The 18,808-nt window shown below is 36.9% G+C and overlaps 1 protein-coding gene and 1 pseudogene across 2 annotated transcripts in view; one reads left to right on the top strand and one right to left on the bottom strand.

Annotated features, from left to right (window-relative positions):
• LOC306856614 (RING finger protein 207-like) overlaps positions 1-12,056 on the top strand; it is a 32,650-nt pseudogene extending 20,594 nt beyond the window's left edge. Inside the window, exons 13-18 of the transcript in view lie at positions 7,109-7,271; positions 9,125-9,310; positions 9,395-9,446; positions 9,556-9,673; positions 10,383-10,463; positions 10,551-12,056. The product of the transcript in view is annotated as an RING finger protein 207-like (transcript). The remainder of the gene's footprint in view (positions 1-7,108; positions 7,272-9,124; positions 9,311-9,394; positions 9,447-9,555; positions 9,674-10,382; positions 10,464-10,550) is intronic.
• Positions 12,057-13,405: 1,349 nt separating this feature from the next.
• On the bottom strand, positions 13,406-15,842 carry LOC306856509 (nuclear receptor subfamily 0 group B member 1-like). The gene is made up of 2 exons (XM_079395848.1): positions 15,180-15,842; positions 13,406-14,351 (listed from the first exon to the last, which is right to left on the bottom strand). The coding sequence occupies exons 1-2, from the start codon at positions 15,730-15,732 to the stop codon at positions 14,110-14,112; spliced, it is 795 nt and encodes a 264-aa protein (XP_079251974.1). The 5' UTR covers positions 15,733-15,842; the 3' UTR covers positions 13,406-14,109.
• Between the last annotated feature and the right edge of the window lie 2,966 nt (positions 15,843-18,808).

The following is an 18,808-nucleotide window of genomic DNA, read 5'->3' as shown; positions in this document are numbered from 1 at the left end:
CATGTTTTGCGAAGGGATCAAAAACTTATTTGACTCATTAAAATGCAAATCAATTTATAACGCGTTTTTATAAATGCGTTTTTCTGGATTTTTGTTGTTGTTATTCTGTCTCACACTGTTCAAATAAACCTACCATTAAAATTATAGACTGATCATTTCTTTGTCAGTGGGCAAACGTACAAAATCAGCAGGGGATCAAATACTTCTCTTCCCCACTGTGTGTATATATATTTATATATATATATATATATATATATATGTATAATCATTTTATATTATTATTTTTAATAATGTATTGATGGGTCCAGACCAATAAAATGATTTATATTATACAGAAAAAAATTTATACTTATACCAAAAACATTGCTTAACAAGGAAACTGTATTTAGAACAATGTGCACATATGATTTTTATAGAATTTTACCTTCATTTTGCAAATTAAACATCTGAAAAAGAAAAACCATAGTGAGGGACAGGCCAAAAACCTTACCTAATCATCATAAATGCTATTTACATTATTTAAAATAATATTTAATTGACTTTTTATGTAATATTGATGAAAGAATACATAGTTTTGTTACATTTTTAAATCACAAGTTTATTTGTTGTTATAATAATTCTATGTTTGATTACTTCTTAGGGTAGCAAAAGACCCCCATTTCGTGTGAATTCTGTCTAATGACTCAGAGCTGAAAGCACACAACAGGAAGGAGACACTGGCATTACTCTGGTGCTTACTCAGCCGGTTATTAAGCTCCTAAACAGAGAAATATTTTTGTAACTTTCCCTGACAAGCACCAGGTGACAACTGTCCTGTAATAGCCAGAGTTAGTCCTGTGTCTGTGAGGTGCCAGGAGCTGAGGTGATAACATGAGGCACAGGGACACAGGAGCCAGACTTCCTGGAAAGCTCTCATTCCGGGAGAAGGACTCAGAGAGTTATGCCACTGACTGGAGCACTTCAGAGCCTTATTCATAATATAGCTGCATATGAGTGCTATACGAACAGAGTTTACGAAAGAAAGGGATGTGATCCTAAATTCCTATTCTCTGAATCCACCTCAGATCTCATTGAATTCTGGGTTGTATCAAACTCATGTTACCATGGAGTGAACTATATGGAGTTTTGATAAGCACTTTTCCAAGAAACCAGAAGAGAGGGATATCTGCTTAATGTCTGCATTGATTCCTGTCTATCTGCAGAGTGTAGTAGCTATTTTCAGGGCTGATGAATGTTAGCTGCAGTTCTAGCTTGTGAAACGAATTCTGAGGGGTTTTTTTAGTCATTGGTCATACAACAGCCCCAAAGTATCTGGACATTAGAATTTGAGTTAGATAACAAATATCCATTATTATCTTTTCTCAGGCCTAACTTGAATGAACTTGCCATTAAAACAATTATTTTTACAGGAACTGTAGACATGTTCCATAAAGTTTGACACCAGAAAGTATCAAAAAGGACATTTTATATATATTATCAAACAAAAGAACACAGGAACAACTGAATAGAAACTAAAAGTCAATGAAACTTAAACTAACTAAACATATCTGTAACCACACACACATATATGTATGTGTATATATACAGTATATATATATATATATATATATATTAGTGCTGTCATTTGATTAAAAAATTACAAATGAATTGCACAAAATAACTAATTAATCATACACTTTTCTGTAATTAATCATGATTAATTGCATGTTAATATTTTTATATTGTCATAATTTCACATTGAATCTCCAAATTAATGTAGAAACAATATAAAGATGGTATATTTTAAATACATGTTTAATCTTTTTTTATAAATAGTCTATTATTTATGAAGGCCAGTATCAATGATATCAATACTGCTACTGATGTCTCTATTAAATGCTTTTTTCCCTAAATTTTAGTCATTAATTGTTGCCATTCCACATTACAATACAACTGAAAGCCATTGTTTTTAACGTGTAATAGGTTTTGAAAAGTAGTGAACTTAAATACAATATTCACATACACTATAAATGGTAAACTATACGCTGAATATAGTCTTTAATCAAGAAACAAAAGGTAATCATCGAAAAGCATTGAAGTGATTTCTCTTTTTCTTTTGTTCTGTGATTTACATCAATGACACAGACTGCAGCAGGTTTTCTCCCAACTCTTTACAGTAATTTAGGACTTTTTAACTAATTTAAGACTGTGTTTACGAGGTCACTCCTCAAAAGTCTGAGGCGGCTTTCTGTACATATGCACTTGTCGGATGCCAGCGTTCACAGAGAGCTGCTTTACAGACAGCACACCAGTACTGAATTAAATAGTTAACCCAAAAATGAAAATAATATATATTATTATATATTTTTTATATATATTTCTGATGAAATTCGAGAGCTTTCTTATCCTGCATAGACAGCAACGCAACTCAAATGTTTTATGGCCCAGAAAGGGCCATGCAATTGTTGAATAAAGTCATTATTTTTGTTTTCTTTGCACACAAAAAGCTCAAAGCTTCATAACATGATGGTTGCACCACTGATGTCAACAATGTCGTTAATAATTTTAACCATTTTGACAATATCGTGTCAGTTGTGTTGCTGTCTATGCAGGGTCAGAAAGCTCTCAGATTTCATTAAAAATAACTTAATTTGTGTTCTAAAGATGAACGAAGATCTTACGGGTTTGGAACATACACATGTGGGTGAAAAGTGAGTAATTACAGAATTCTCTTTTTTGGGTGAACTATTGCGAAATCACAATTGAAGTTTTTTTGGGTGTTAGTATCAATGTGTTAGTCTTAAGGTTATCTGTATTCCAGTGTGCTCCAAAACAGTGACAACATCCACATTTAGAAGATATAAGCACTGAAAGCTTGCAGTTCATCACTTCCGCCAAAACGGCTGAACGATTTTTTTGACGTCATATTGTACTTCATCTTCTCATCAACTTTCTCTCCAAGGGTCAATGACATGACGCTATTTTTTTTGTGTCCATATGGTTTAATTAAATTTAAAAGGGTTAAAATTTCAAAATAAATATGAAAATTAATTGCATACATTCTCGTTTTTCTGGACCAAGTCTAAAATTTAATTACAACTGATTTTAATTCATTTTGAGAGAATATTTGGGGGATTATTGCAAAAATGTCAATGTGGTGTAAAAACCTTGTACCAAAAAATTTATCTTGTTTAAAAAAATTGAAATTCTCAATAAAAAACCAGATCAGCTAGTTGGGTATAACCGTACATTAGTACTATTTAGTAAATAAAAGTAAATGGAGCACCATTGTTCTGAATATTATAATTAATTTGGGGAATTAGGGGAGTCAAGACAAATTCCTTGAGTGTCAAGGTGGTGTAACCACCATTCAAGGAGCCATTTTGTTAATGTTTTGCAAGAAGATCATGTGACAGGAAATTATATCACAGAGAAGGACCTCTGGTGATACTAACTGTTGCATGCAAAGGTTAGTAACTCTCTTTAAAATGTGAGATAATTTGACATTTTTTAGAGTATGGACAGGTATTGTTAGGTACACATGTCAAATGGTATGACCCCAGAAATACATTAATAATTCATTATTATTATGAAAATGAGTATTAACTTTAAAAATTACATTTGAAATATTCCCACCAAGGCCATGTACTTACATCGGTGTCCGATGTAAGTATGATAATGCATGTCAAATTTGATTTTAAATTGAAATGTCAAGTGGTGTAACCGGTTACACCATTTGACTCCTATAACAAGCCTTTCTGTTATTGGCCAATTTAGTAAAATATCACTAGTTTATGATGCTGATTAAAGATGTAATATAAACAAACTAACCTACAATTTGAAACTATTTTCAAGTGTTAAATGTTATATTTTTTGAGAAAATGGTTCTTTATCTACAACTTTATTATTAAAGCTCTGTAAGTCTAGGATAAAATAATTATGTTGCACAACATTAGTGTTTTTGTTTGGGCTAACTTCAATGCATGTATTTATTCCATTCACTTAACATTTTAAAGGGACAGTTCACTCAAGAATGAAAATTACCACCTGATTTACTCACCTTCAAGCCATCCAAGGTGCATATGACTTTCTTCTTTCAGACGAATACAATCAGCATTATACTAAAAAAATGTCCTGGCTCTTCCAAGCATTGGAATGGAAGTGAATGGGTGATATTCAATAGTCAAATAGAAGTCCAATAAACTCCATTTAATCATCTTTAAAAAGTGCTCCAGACGGCTCTGGGGTTAATAAAGGCCTCATGAAGCGAATAAATGTGCTTTTGTTAGCAAAATATCCATATTTAAAACTTTATAAACCGTAATTTCTAGCTTCTGCTAACTACCATACACGCGTTCACGAGAGTGGCGTAAGCTCTGGTGACAATTGACGAACATGGAATCGTAGAGGAGAGATCAAAACAAAGCACTGGTCACGAATTAGAAGCACAAAATGAGGATTTGTGAGGAAAAATTTCAAAGGATTTCAACATAGGCCAAGAGGAGATTGGTTTTCCTTTGCTGTAAACAAAACTTGGTTCTCGTGAGACTAGAATATTCTCACTAGTGCTTACGCTACGTCCTACATCATCCGCTGGAATGTCACTCTCGTGAACGCAAGTATGATAGATAGCAGAAGCTATTACGGTTTATAAAGTTTTAAATATGGATATTTTTCTTCAAAAGCGCATTGAGTCGCTTCAGGAGGCCTTTATTAACCCCCTGGAGCTGTCTGGAGCACTTTTTTATGATGGATGGATGGATGCAGTTTATTAGACTATTGATATCACCCATTCACTTTTAATGTCACTCCTATTGTATTCATTCGAAAGAAGAAAGTTATATACTGTACACATACGATGGTTTAAAGGTGGGGAGGGGGTCATGGGGAAATTTTCATTTTTGGATGTGAACTATCCCTTTAAGCAATCTATAATATCATATAATATAATGTAATATACATAAATGATTTAATAATGTAGCAGAAGGAAGTGGGTGAGTACATTTGAACATAAATTCTGTGATGAAAATGTTAACCAAAATGTTTACATCTGTAAAATACAATTAATTACATTTCTGACATTTTATAATATAATATGATATAAGAGCCCCTTTGATGCCACAATATAATACGAAATTACAATATGAAAATTAAAATTACAATACGAGACATGTTCACTGTTCATCACTATGATAATTTTGTGTTGCCAGATGTTTTGTTTTTTTTAGCACTGAAAGAAAAAAAAAAACACTTCAGCTGAACTTGTTGACAGTCATGCTTGATTTTCAGTGTCAATTTCTTCAACAAACAATGGTCTTTGGCTGTAGAAGCAATGTTTTTTTTTTTTGTTATGCAATGCTTGTCATACAATTTTAGGTCTGGCCTAAGCGTCCAAATATTTGTTGGAGCCATTGCAAAATATCAGTCCCAATCCTCTTAGTCCACTATCATGATTAAAAGTTTCCATATTGAATTTTCATTGCCATGCCACATCATCTGCTCTGCACGTTTACACAAAAGACTCAGCATTACAGCCTCAATGCATCTACACAGAATACCCAAAGTGATAAGAGATCAGAATGAATACAGCCATTCCGCCACAGCAGCCTCCATCTCGCCATAGAGAGTCCAATGACGCAAGTCCCTGTGACTACTTTCCACATCAATCATCCGTACCGTTCTCAGGTTTGTGAAGTCCTCCATCAAACATACGTCCTCCCCCACCTGTCCCTGCGCCATCAGACAGGATAGTACAGGTCAGGCTTCTCTCACTATTTTTAACAGAATTTCAGAGAAGCGTCTCAGATTCTGCTCATAGCACTGAGCTCACAGAAAGGCGCTAGGCCATGGGAGCACTTTGTTCCTATGCCGCTGATGTCACGCCGGTGCCAGCATCTTAGATTGGTAAAAGTTCGGGGGTGGGACACTTGTCACTTAGGCTTAGAGAACATACAGTGTCCAGACTCACTCGTGGGACTTGTACTGACACGGTATGTGGAACTAGGAAAGAGAGATTAAACGAGCTTTGAAACTAAGGTAACTCTCTTTTTTCTAGATGTTTGCTTCATTATGAGCTTTCAATAGGCTTTTCATTCTTAAGCTTTTAATTCCTGTTCCTGAACCTCAGGAATTCCCATCTAAGTTTTTGTGAATGCAGAGGTGGGAATGCTGCATTTCTGTGCACCGTTAAATATAAGGTCAATGGTCATGAAGCTCTGAAAACGTGATAAGCAACAGAATCTCAGTTCAATTTTATTCTAAATAAGTCTGAATATCAATGTTTTGATGGTTGCTTTTTATATAATCTGTTATTGCTCTGCTTTAGGCTTAGAACATAGTTGTTGTTGTTGTTTTTTTAAATAAGTGTTGGTATTGTTTACTAAAGCTATTAAAAAATTTAATAAAAGAAAATATAAATATTAGACTTTATTAAATATTAAATATGAGCTAAACTTAAAATGTAAACAAAGAGTAGAAATGTTGCCTTGGCTAACTGTAGAATTACTAAAATTACTAAACCTTTACAATTTAAATGTAATCATTTAATTAAAACTTATTTGATAATGTAAATAAAAAATGAAAGCTAAGTACAAATATAAAAAAGTAATCAAATTAACATAATTACTCAATTTAATATACAATTCAAATACAAAACAAAACTCAAAATATTAGTAAATATTAATATTAATTGTATTGATAATATTTAATATAGTAATATGTATGTAATATATTAATATTCAATAGTAATATTAAAACAACACTGCATTACATGTAAATTTATTATAAAGTCTTTACTGTAAAATATAGTTTTGGTTAAAAAAAAATTATAAAGATAGCAAAATAGTTTTTTATGTACATTTAATTGTTTATTAACTTTTTATCAAAATTGTTACTAATTTAGCATTGTTAAATATACTTTTGTTTATTGGTGTCAGCATATTTGAGGATCTGCACATTTGTAACCCGTTGTCAGTAGCTGCCAAGTCCAAATCTTCACGAGAGCATTGCAAAAGCCCAACAGGTGACAAATAAGAATGTTATCAGGATAAGTAAAACAATTTAGACTTTTTTAGGGAGTTTTTTTTAAATAGAGGGTTGTCATACTTGTCTCTTTCTTATCCTACCTTAGGCTGTCCCCTCTGTTTATGTCGTGCCCGTCCCCTTCTCTCAGTGAAATGCCTTTTGGCTGCAGGCCCACCTTTCACCGAAACATTTGCACCAAGGTGCTGCTGGCTGAGGGCATAGAGTCACCCTTCACTGAGCACTGCCGCAACTTTGAGAAGAGCTACAGGGTAAGAATTAGTCCTCATTCAATAATAAATGCAGCCATATAGTCTTTTACAGACCACATGAAGTCAATTTCAAAACAAGAGTTTTATGGCTTTTATTCTGTGTGTGTGTAAGGTCTGGATACGTTACTGTACTCCTAAACATTGACAAAGTTAAACAATTATCAGTCTTTTAAAAAATTGTCAATTTTTTTTATATGTTAGCCTCATCATTTTTTTAATGATTCATAAATAATAATCTTCTCCCTCTCACCACAAGAGGTCGCCATCTCCCATCCTCCCGGACTCAAGTCTCCAGATTCCATTCACCTGTCACTCATGATTACACCCTCAGCTGTTCCCCATTGTCACAGGCTACATGTTCTCCTAGCACTCACCATTCTGCCCAGCTGTTTCCTAATTTACCTGATTGCCTTTTCCCCCATTTAAGCTCCCTGTGTTTGCTTTCTGGGGTTGGTACGTCTCACAATATTTCCCTGATGTCTGCCTGGAACCTTTATTGCCTGCTCCCTGGCTTTTCCCTGTGTGTTTATTGAAATTTTGGTGTTCCCCTTCGGGGTGGTTTGATTTGTTTATTTTCTGTTATAAGAATAAAAACCCATCTATTGCATTTGAGTCTTTGCCTCCCATTCATACCGTGACAGAACGTACCAACCACTTGAAGATTCAGCAGTGATTGGAATCCTTTTATTCCCAGCTCCCTGACGACAGAGGAACCAGACCATAGCCAGTGGGCCGCATACCTGCCCATAAAAAAATCGCCCCTTTGGGCAGTATGCCGAAGACCTCTTCTATGCAGGCCAGGGGCTAGGGATTGGAGAGAGTACCCTCATCCACCTGTTTCTAGCGGGCCTGGATGAGCCTGTAAACTGGAAGGAGCTGAGGGAACTAGATACGTGGTCCTCAGGATTCTCCTGAGGCGGCGGAGGCCGCTCACGATCCTCCCGAGGAGAGCGGTGGCCCCTCTTGAACCACCTGAGGTGGCGGTGGCCCCTCTCGAACCACCTGAGGCGGCGGTGCCCGCTCACGGTGCTCCCGAGATGGGCCCGTCTGTCCTGTCTCGGCCAAAATGGCCAGCAATAAATTTCTACCCCTCGACCCCCTGTGGTCTGTCCTGCCCGCGCCACCCTGGCCGTCCGCCGGGGGTCACTATCGGCAGGAGTGTCCCTTAAAATAACGTATATGTGTATTGTGACGAGTCGGCTGCCTCCCCCCTGTCCATCATCACCACCCAGTCCCATATTCGCCGCCCTTCACCAGGCTCCCGACAGGAGTGGGTGTGTGAGAGAGGAGGGGCGCTGAAACAGCCAGGGCTGGCGGCGTGTGATGAGGCGCACCTGACGTGAATAGAGCCTCATCACCGCCGCCGTTAAATGCCGAACGCGCCTCTCCTCGGGAGACCGGTCTCTCCCCCGTGCATGCACGCTGGTGTCCTCGTGGGTCCAGGAAGGGAGCGTCGAGGAGGACTGCCGCACCCGTTAGGCGGCTGACGGGCCAGGATGCTGGGCCGCCGAATCTCCCCAGAAGCGCCGGGATTTCCGAAGATGGACGAAGCCGCGCAAGAGACGCCGCCGCCACTCGCTCCAGGCCCCGAGAGGGGAGCGCGTGCGGCCACCGGACTCCGCCCCTTCCCTGGACCCTTCCCTCCTGAACACTGCCCTCCTGCACAGCCCCGCAGCACGACGAGGACACCAGATCCCTGTTTATTTTGGACACTTTTCCCCCTCTGGACACTTTATTTTGATATATTGTTTAATAAAAACCTCTCCGAGGCTTGACGCCACGCCCACTGTGTCTGTCGTTGGCTCCTCCCGCCACAGTATTTTATTAATTCTAGATATTTTTTTATGCACCAGGTTCTTCAGACAGAGGTCCAGAGGCTGAAGGACGAGGTTCAGGAGATGCACAGAGACTTAACAATACATCACTCTCTCATCAACACGGACGCTATGGATGAGATCCTGGAAAGGTCTCTACACATTGACAAACAGATCGCATCTCAGTACTCTGCTGTGCAGAGCCAGAGGGCTATATTTGAGGAGGTGAGGCTAAATTATAATTTTCATCAAAAACATTATTCTTTCAAAACACAGCAGCAGCTTACCATATTCTGGATGTGTTTCTAGATATGGGATGTAACCTTTCAAAGAGTAACCAAAGAGCAAGAGATCTACGAAGGTGAGGAAAAAACAACAAGGTGTCTGTGCTGCCTCAGGGTTCATTTTACCATGCATGTTAAGCTGTTTCCTTCCACTAATTAGTCAGCTAATTTGTTTGCTAATTACAGCACAGCTCCATGACCTTCTGCAGTTGAAGCAAGAAAATTCCTGCTTGACAACCATTGCACGACAAATTGGACCCTACATCTTATCCATAGCAAAAGTAAAAGAGCGTCTAGTACCCAGGTTGTTTTTCTGTTTTACCATTGAAATATTCATATTATATTTGAATATTTTACTTCAGCAAAAGAATAGTTCACCCCAAAATGAACATTTGAACAATTGTACTCACCCTCAGGCTATCCAAGATGTAGATGAGTTTGTTTCTTCATCAGAACAGATTTGGAGAAATTTTGCATTACATCACTTGCTCACCAATCAATCAGAATGAGATTAAAACATTACAATAATCCATACGTCTCCAGTCAATTAGTTAATATCTTGTGAAGTGAAATGCTGTATGTTTGTAAGAAACAAACCCATGATTAAGAGTTCTTTAACTTGAAATGGTTAATTTTCTCCATCCATAATGTTGCTTTCTCCAGTGAAAATGTCTTATCTGAATCAAGAGAGAAATATGCACAGATCAAGTACCGTTTACCGCAACAGGACACCAGGAGACTGAAGGAAGCATTTTTATAGATTATGGACTGCAAAAAAAAAAAAGGTTAAAACACCATAATGGTGGATTTGTTTCTTACAAATACTCAGCTTTTCATTTCACAAGACTTTAATTGATGGACTGGAGTCATGTGGATTACTTGCTGTGACATTCTTACCTGTTTGGAGGGTGGGTACATTTTCAGCAAAATTTCATTTTTGGGTGAACTGTGCCTTTAATATGGGTCGTTAAATATTTTACTCATTAAATTGTATACTGTTGATGTATTCACAGGTTTCAAAAGCCTGAGAATGACTGTGTGGACACTGTAGTGAAAATATGTGAGGATTGTGCAATGACTGCTGAACAAAACCGGTTTGCATTCGATGTTACTATAACACCGCTCAAAGTGCATATATTAAAACATTAGAAGACAGAATGACACATCATTTCTTCCTCCAGCTGCAATCAGAAGAGTCGCTCAGCAGGATATAATCGGGACCCTGGCACAGACAACTCTCTTATCATGCCACCTGCTGAAATGCTACTAAAGAGCAGTGACTTCTGCTGGCAAGGAAAGCAGATAAATATTTCAAAGGTCTCTTGTAGCAAAGAGATGCCACTATAGAGCTGCATGTCAGGATGATGGTGAACGCTGCCCACGAATGTGGCATGTATTTTCAAGCATGTGCTAGATGCCAACACATGAACATGGGGCTTTACAGTAACTGAAAAATAAGAAGGACATGAATGGAATATTGATAACATGAATGTGTCAAATCAAATGGACCTTAACTATAAACCAATTAGATCGGATAAATGTTTCACAGACCAGTGGATTGTGATTATTTTTTTTTGTTTTGTTTACTGAGACTGTAAAATGTAAATTTAAAAAACAAACATGAAAATTAGAATGTTCATCAAATAACTTGTATAAGATGAAGTACTTGCTAAAGCTAAAACCAAAAAATAGATTGACACTAAATATTGGAAAAACAAAAAAGACAAAAACGCATAACAAAAATTAATTAAATTGTACAATTAAAATCTTAAACTACAGGAAGTATATCGAAAATAAATACTAAAGTATCTAAAAAAAATAATGCTGGCGTGTATTAGAGAGAAAATAGGAAATATTTAAAACTAAAATTGTCATGATTGTGTGAAAAATTCTTGAAAGCTATGATTTTTATGTGTGCTGTCAAATAAATACTGATTGTGAGTGCTGAACAGCCTTTTTGAGCAAAAGTTTGATAAATAAAATAGACTAATCTATTTAAAAAGTTCAAAGATTTGCTTATCCCTCAAACCAGCTGGATGTTCATTAAAATACATTTAGAGGAACACAGGAGACCATTTGTATACCAATGATAGAGGGTGGGGTTTTTCAGTGTGCTACAGCCATTAAGTTTCTGTGAAATGTTGGGTCTGCTGATCATGGCTGTCATCACCTTCCCTGTGTGTGAGAATGGAAAGAGAACTTAACATAGCATCTCATAAAATCAGATTACAGCACTTCAGACCAATGCCCCAGAGAATGCTTTTAAACAGACTGTATAAGCAGACATAAATTAACACAGATTAAAGGATAAACAGCTAGCCAAGTGAGACAAGCAACCATTCGTGGAGATTTATGAAAAAAGACAATGATCATGACAAATATTTAAGAAATATTCTAAATGAGTAGCCAGGTTTGACATCAGTGTCAGTATAGTGATACATGAAAGCCAATGGTATTTGACGTCAAATGTGTGACGCAACTACAGGAAGCATATTTGAATTTGCATACACTGTTAAAAACAGTTGTGCTGCTAAATATTTTTGTGTAAACCTTAATGCTTTTTTTTGATTCTTTGATGAATGGAAAGCATATATTGGAGAAAAAAATGCATTAATGTAAAAGTGTCACGTTTGAGCAATTTAACATGTACTTGCTGAATAAAAGTAATAAAGGGTTAGTTCACCCAAAAATTTTAATTCGGTCATTAATTACTCACCCTCAATTCGTTCCAAACTCAAAAGACCTTCGTTCATCTTCGGAAAACAAATTAAGATATTTTTGATGAAATCCAAGAGCTTTTTAACCCTGCACTGACAGCAACACATGCAACCACATTCAAGGCTCAGAAAGGTAGTAAGGTCATCATTAAAATAGTCCATGTGACATCAGTGGCTCAACGATTAAGTTATGAAGCTATACAACCTACTATGACAAGCTCTCTTCTCTTCGATCTCACCTGTACCTGGCTCAGCTAAGTCTTCAACCATTAGACATTTGTAGTGTCTGTATTTTATTTTATATGAAAAGGAGGCAGAGCAACACTCTCTCTCGGTCATCTTGGATTTGTGTCTAATTATGTTTATTTTGTTTTATTTTATTGTACAAGGACATTTCAATGCAGCCTAATAGATTTCTTTCACATGTTTTTCTGTAATTTTATGCTCCAACAATGACTAGAACAGCGCTTTATAATACCAGACTAACCTTGTGCCATGACTAAAGCTACAGAGCCACAATTCCATACATAAGGTGAATATCTGACACAGAATGCTTAGCTGCACAGTTACAGGGAAAGAAATGGGGTCACTGCGACCTTCAAGAACAGGCCGCCAGAGTTAGTCAGACTCATTAAAAATACATTTGGTGACAGTATATTGGAAAGCGGGATGAATGAAGGAGAGGACTCCTCGTCTCAACAGTCATATATCATCTCCTCCCTCCTGCCCTACAAGGTCTTCATAAATACACACAGAGAGCCTAGTTATTCTTCCTCATTAATATTTGCTGTTTTTCTAAGGTTGACGAGGTGAAAGATGCTTACCTGGTTCAACTTATTTCTGGCGGTTTGATCCATACGAACATCCACAATTGGACTCACTGAGCAGACAGGATGCGAATGATTCTCTAATGACTTAATAACGTTCTGAGTGGACACTGCAGGACCTGCTTAAATATTATAACCGCACTATGATAATTCACTCTAGAAAATGTTTTTGAATATTTTTCACAACTGTTTCAATGTCAAAGCAGGATAAATTGTTAAAGCACAATACTTTCGAATGAATCAGTGTTTTTGAAAGAATCAGTTGAGTGAATTCAGTGACTCACACATCGAAGCATTTCCTTGTTTCCCGTCTAAGTGAGTTTGAATAAGTTAAACGGATTCAGTGATATAAGATATTCGCTTTTTCTGAAGGAAACGTTATGAGTCACTCATTAAGAGAGTAACTTGTTGCCACCTACTGGGGTATAGACAAAATATGCAGTGGTATGGTTAACTACACTGAAGTAAGAACAATGCCACAATCAATTATTTCCTAATTAATATTTTATTTTCATATCTGTTTTGTATTTGTGCTTAGGTCTGTCGACACTTTGACATGTTTTTCGAAATCGTACTGTTACTGTGATGCAAAAAAATGACATAGGCTACCTGTCAATCATGTTGTGGGAAATGTGAAGCGTGTGTAACTGTTTCATTATGTCATTGCATAACAAAAATGTTCAATGATTTCTAATATTCAAATATAGTTTACATTTTATAATAACTTTCATTAACAATACCAACCAAAATTATTACAAATTAAAATTATTATAAAATGCAAAACAGGTCATTAGTTAATTTGTGTAATTATATTTCAATGTATATATTACATGCAATACATAAATGCTTATGAATGCTTGTTAATGATTTCTTAATGAAAGTTATTACAATGTGTCAGAGAATTAAATAACATTCATCAGAAGGCTGCAGGACATCACAGGGAAGCAAGTAAACAAACAAAAAAACTGCACAATCAGAACAAAGTTATAAAGCTCTTTCCCCAAATGGAAAAAACATTGTCATCAACTTTGGATTCAGCGATGAGTTCAACTCAGAAGGCAAAAAGAGAGCTCTTATATATCGTACAAAAATAGCATGTGTAAAAAGGAATCAGTCATTTTCAAAATCTGTCCATTGACTGCTGACTGCCACTCCTTCCAAGTTTGATCATTCTGTCCAGGCATTTGCATTAGAGTTTATTTTCCATAAAACATCTCCAGAAGAAGTTCCTCCATGTCGACAGCGCCAATGACCGGTTTGAAGAAGAGACCGGCCACCACGTTGGAGTTGATGGATCTCAGCATGGAGAGGGCGAGGAAGAGTTTGGCGAATCTTGCACTGTCCCCGCGGTGAATCATTTTGACATATTCATTAAGTGCCTGGTTCGCCTCGCTCTGCAGGGCCTGGATGTAATGTTGACACTGCAGCCCTGCAACATCTAAGAGCAAGTGATGGAAAGAGACTTGTTATATCCTGTACCAGAAAAAACCTGATGATGTGCAAAGATACCTTTTGATTGCCTGTACTCTAATTCTCAAAATTATGAATTTTTGAAAATAATTCATAAAAAACAAAGAAACATGTCATGAAACTTTGATTCATATATTGTCATATATTCATATTTGAATTAGTGATCTGTTACATACCCCAACATTATTATTATTATTACAATATGATTAGATAATAATTCAATGTGACTTATATTGAAAGCAGCTTAAGCAAAACAAAGCACTATTTTTAAAATATTTATATTTCTCTAGTTGTGTGTATTATCATCATTATTTTTATTATACAGTTAATGCTTATAAATATAATTAATTACAAGTTGATCTAAATTTAAGCCAGTTAAAGTTAAAAGCAACTATGAACTGTAATTTAGGTATGTATGTGCATGTTTGCATGTATGTATGCATTATGATTATTATTATGATTAATATGATTAATATTAATTATTACAATGTGATAATTTAAAGCAGATAAAAGCAACTATAAACTGTTCTAATTTGGATATTATTATTATTATTATTTATTAGGCTACAATGTGATTTAAATGTAAAGCAGTTAAAAGCATCTATATGAACTCTCTTAATTCGGGTTTTATAATAATAATCATCATCATATTAATGATTGTTATTATTATTGTTGTTGTTATGAATGTTAATAAATTAATTTCAGAATGAGTCATAATAAAACCGGTCATTCTTAACGGCAGTTTGGAAGTGTCCCAATTCCGGTGTGACAGTGTGGCAAGTAGCCTATATCTCACCTGGATTGAAGAGTATCGCCCCTTTTAAGTACGCATACTCCTGAGTTCTTATGTCCAGTCCCCAGCATTTCCGCAGAAACATTTTAATACCCTGAACGTCGGTCAACGCCACTCCGCCGTTATTACTCTGGCTGTCCTGCTTGTCCTGTCCGCTCGTTAATATCCGCTGCAGCATGCTGGGCTCTTGTGTCTCCGAAGTCTCGAAGTCGATCCTGTCCTGCGCCATGCCGAGCACCAGCAGCGGCGCCCAGCTGCTCCGCACCAGCATGTGCTGGTCATCCACCGGCAGCTCCCGGAAACACGGCACGTTCTTCACGAACTTCAGGGTCTTGACCAGGACCGCGGAAGCGGCTTTGCATGTGGTCTGAGGGGAGCGGAGAGACACCTTCCTCTTGGAGCCGCACGCACACGCGCGCATGGACAAGGCGAGCCTCGGGGTCCTTGGCTGGTTCCCAAATTGCGCAGACTGACTGTCGTTCTTTAAAATGCTGTACAAGATGCTGTTCTGTCGCCTTTCGCTGCTGCAGTGGCAGCTGCTGTCAAAGTACGCCATCCTCCTGGTGCTGCGGGGACTGTTACGTTTCGTTGCTGAAACTCTTATGAGCTTTACGCTTGGAGATGTCCATGCATGGCTGATGTCTGAGTGTTACCATCCACCCAAATGCCAAAAATAGTTTAGAGTTTTAAAGAGCGCTGGACACCTCCCACTGTCTCTCTCTGATGCACACATAGGGGGCGCTATATTCCCTGTAGTGATGTGTGGTTTTGCCACAACAGGTTGTGCCTACTGTACATGATTGGACATCTAATGTCACCAAAAAAAAATCTATAAAAGCTAAAATAACCAACATTGAGAGCAGAGGCGTCATGCCCATTGAAAGTGAGGGGGCACGTGTTTCAAATCAATTATCTTAAGTGAAAGTCACACATCCCACACGTACGTAGATGTTGACTTGTGCAGTCATGATTGGACCATCACTGCCTGTCAGTATAGTAATGCCATCTTTTCTGACATCTGGTTATGGGTCACATCTTTTAAACTGGCATACGATAATTTACCCAAATGCCTGACTTTAATAGCAACCTATTCTTCAACACTGCCCTCATCCTCATCGCTTTTATCTTCCTTGGTCCTCAACAACTTATTTTATTACTACAACCTGATTATCTGGCGCACTCCTTTTACTGCCATCAATTACCTTATGAAATAAGTACAGATTTGTTTCTCCATCTTCCAAAAATGAACCTAAAACACATGCATAAAGGCTATTATACTTCTTGCCAATGCTGGTCAATAGTGCCAGCTACAGCAAATATGCATCCCATTAAAGGACTTTGTCAGTTATAGATGATGCTCAGATTTTTTGGTCTGTGAGTTACTGTTTTTATAAAAGTGCATTAAAAATGACAAAAAATTTAAAATAAAATTAAGAAAACACATTTGGATGTACAATTATATTTTAAATTGAATTTATTTGTATTTTCTAGTCTAAAATGAGCTCAATATGGAGCCTTGAGAGCATGTGACCTAACATGTGCTAATGCCTTCTTTACTACTTTGTTGACAAAAATGTGAAGCACATGGCTAATAAAGTTTAATTTTACTGGTTGAAGGGGGTGTTATTTGACATCACTAATATAAAATTTTGTTGGTTGAACTGTATTTTACATGCAATTTTCTTAGCATCATTTATAAATGACGATATCCCAAAGAGGGTTAATATATAATTTTATATTATTTAATTATCTATAAAATTACAATTATTTCTGGAAACATAAAGCTGTACCTACACACCTCCATCTGGTGAGATATGTCATGAAGCATTTGGAGCTAGAGAAAATCACATTCTCTTTGAAAAAGATAGAAGAGAATTTTTATAAAATCTGGCAAGCTTTCATAGATTACTTTAATGATATTAATTCTACCAGTCCCTAAATTAAAGTAAATTATTAAGCCAAGAAGAGGAATAAATTAATAAGTTTAGGTATATGTTAACAACGACAACAGCAACAACAAAAAGTCTGGATTACACAGACATACTTCTTGCACTAATCTGACCACAACTAACTTGTTTCCAGACTGCACTACCAAAGATTTGTATAGAAGGCCGATGTTTTGCCTCATGGTATTTATCTATTCATTTCTGAATACTATGACAAGTGACAGTAGGCGCTACCTCCTTGTTTGGCATCTGCCCCAGTCTAGCCTTGCTGGTTTGACAGTTTTATAGTAACATGATGATGTGTGTGTGTGTGTGTGTGCAGGCCACTTTACTCTAAAGCGCTTGTGATAATTTATTATTTTTGTTTTGTTATTAAAGTCCAGGGTCACCTGTATCGTGCACTGTTTACCAGTTTTGTCTGAGGCAGACGGGGGTGTACTGATGTCATTGCTCTCCTGAAGAAGAATATAAAAGCATATTGATTTGCAGCCTGTATGGAAAGTCATATCAAGGCGCCACTCCTGATGCTGAATAGCCGAAGGACAAGTCTATGGTGGAAGTGATGAAAGCATTAGAATATTGTGCAGTGAAAGACAACTCGCACAATTGATCTATTTGTAAAAAAGAAATGTTTTTTTACCATTTACATCAAGGCCAATGTCAAATAAACAGCCTTCGCAGCCTTCTCTAACACCTGCCCCCCTCCCCCCAATGAAGCAACACACTTATACTCACACACAATAATGTTGCAACTGTTCAAGGTCAACAGGTCTAACTGCCAGATTTTGCAAATATTCTTCACCTACCTGTCCTCATCTGTGAAACTGGGACTGCATCTTGGATGAAGGCTCTTAGTTATGTTCTGTTTAGTGAGTTTGAGGGCCAAAGCTCACGTCAAGAACATTGTCAGTAACTGTAGGATCAACATCAGAAGAGTTGGTCCAGATAACATAATCACAAGGCTAGTGTTTACTGTCACTATTTAATTTTAGAATTGTCAAGAAAGAAATCATCACGCAAAATACCGTAGTACCTGACTGTCTGAGAGTACAAAGAATGCAATTGAATCTTTTAAAAATCAAACTCATTCTTAATGGTCTTTACTAGCTGTAATGTTTAATCTGTAAAAAGTAATTTTGTTCAAATTCAAATGCCTTATTATGCCTTATCTTGCTCACTTTCGTCAATCATGAATTGAGAAAATGAATTAAACTGAATTTCAGTGCCAGCTAAATGTTGATTCTTTGATTGCCGTGCAAAGCTTGTTCTCTCTGAGTTTAGTGTGAATATGAGCATGACTTTGAGACCATTGACCCTTAAAGTGACTAGCCTTCAACTTTTTTAGCAAACACTGATCCAGCCAGCCTACACTCTAAGAAATGTCAGTAAAAATGCAGCCCAGTGTACCTTCTTAATTAACAATGCCATATAATAATTGTAACAAAGTTCGTAGGTCGGGAAGAAGGAGGCGGGAACCGGCAAACATTCAAGAATTTAATAACAAAATAACCAAACACAAAAGTAAAGCGGCTGCCCCTCACGGACGACTGCCGCACACAAAACACAAAATAAAGTCCAGGCCTGGTCCTCTCTCGTCTTCCACTGTACGGAAGTTCTAAGCGGCCATGCATTATTATAATTTTTCTGTCTTGTTTTCTCGTGAGTTGTTTTGTCGTTATCACGACT

The sequence above is a fragment of the Barbus barbus genome (assembly GCF_936440315.1).
Source record: "Barbus barbus genome assembly, chromosome: 37".
Classification (NCBI taxonomy): Eukaryota; Metazoa; Chordata; class Actinopteri; order Cypriniformes; family Cyprinidae; genus Barbus; species Barbus barbus.
Note: the sequence above shows the minus strand (reverse complement) of the source record. Positions and strands in the feature narration are given on the sequence as shown.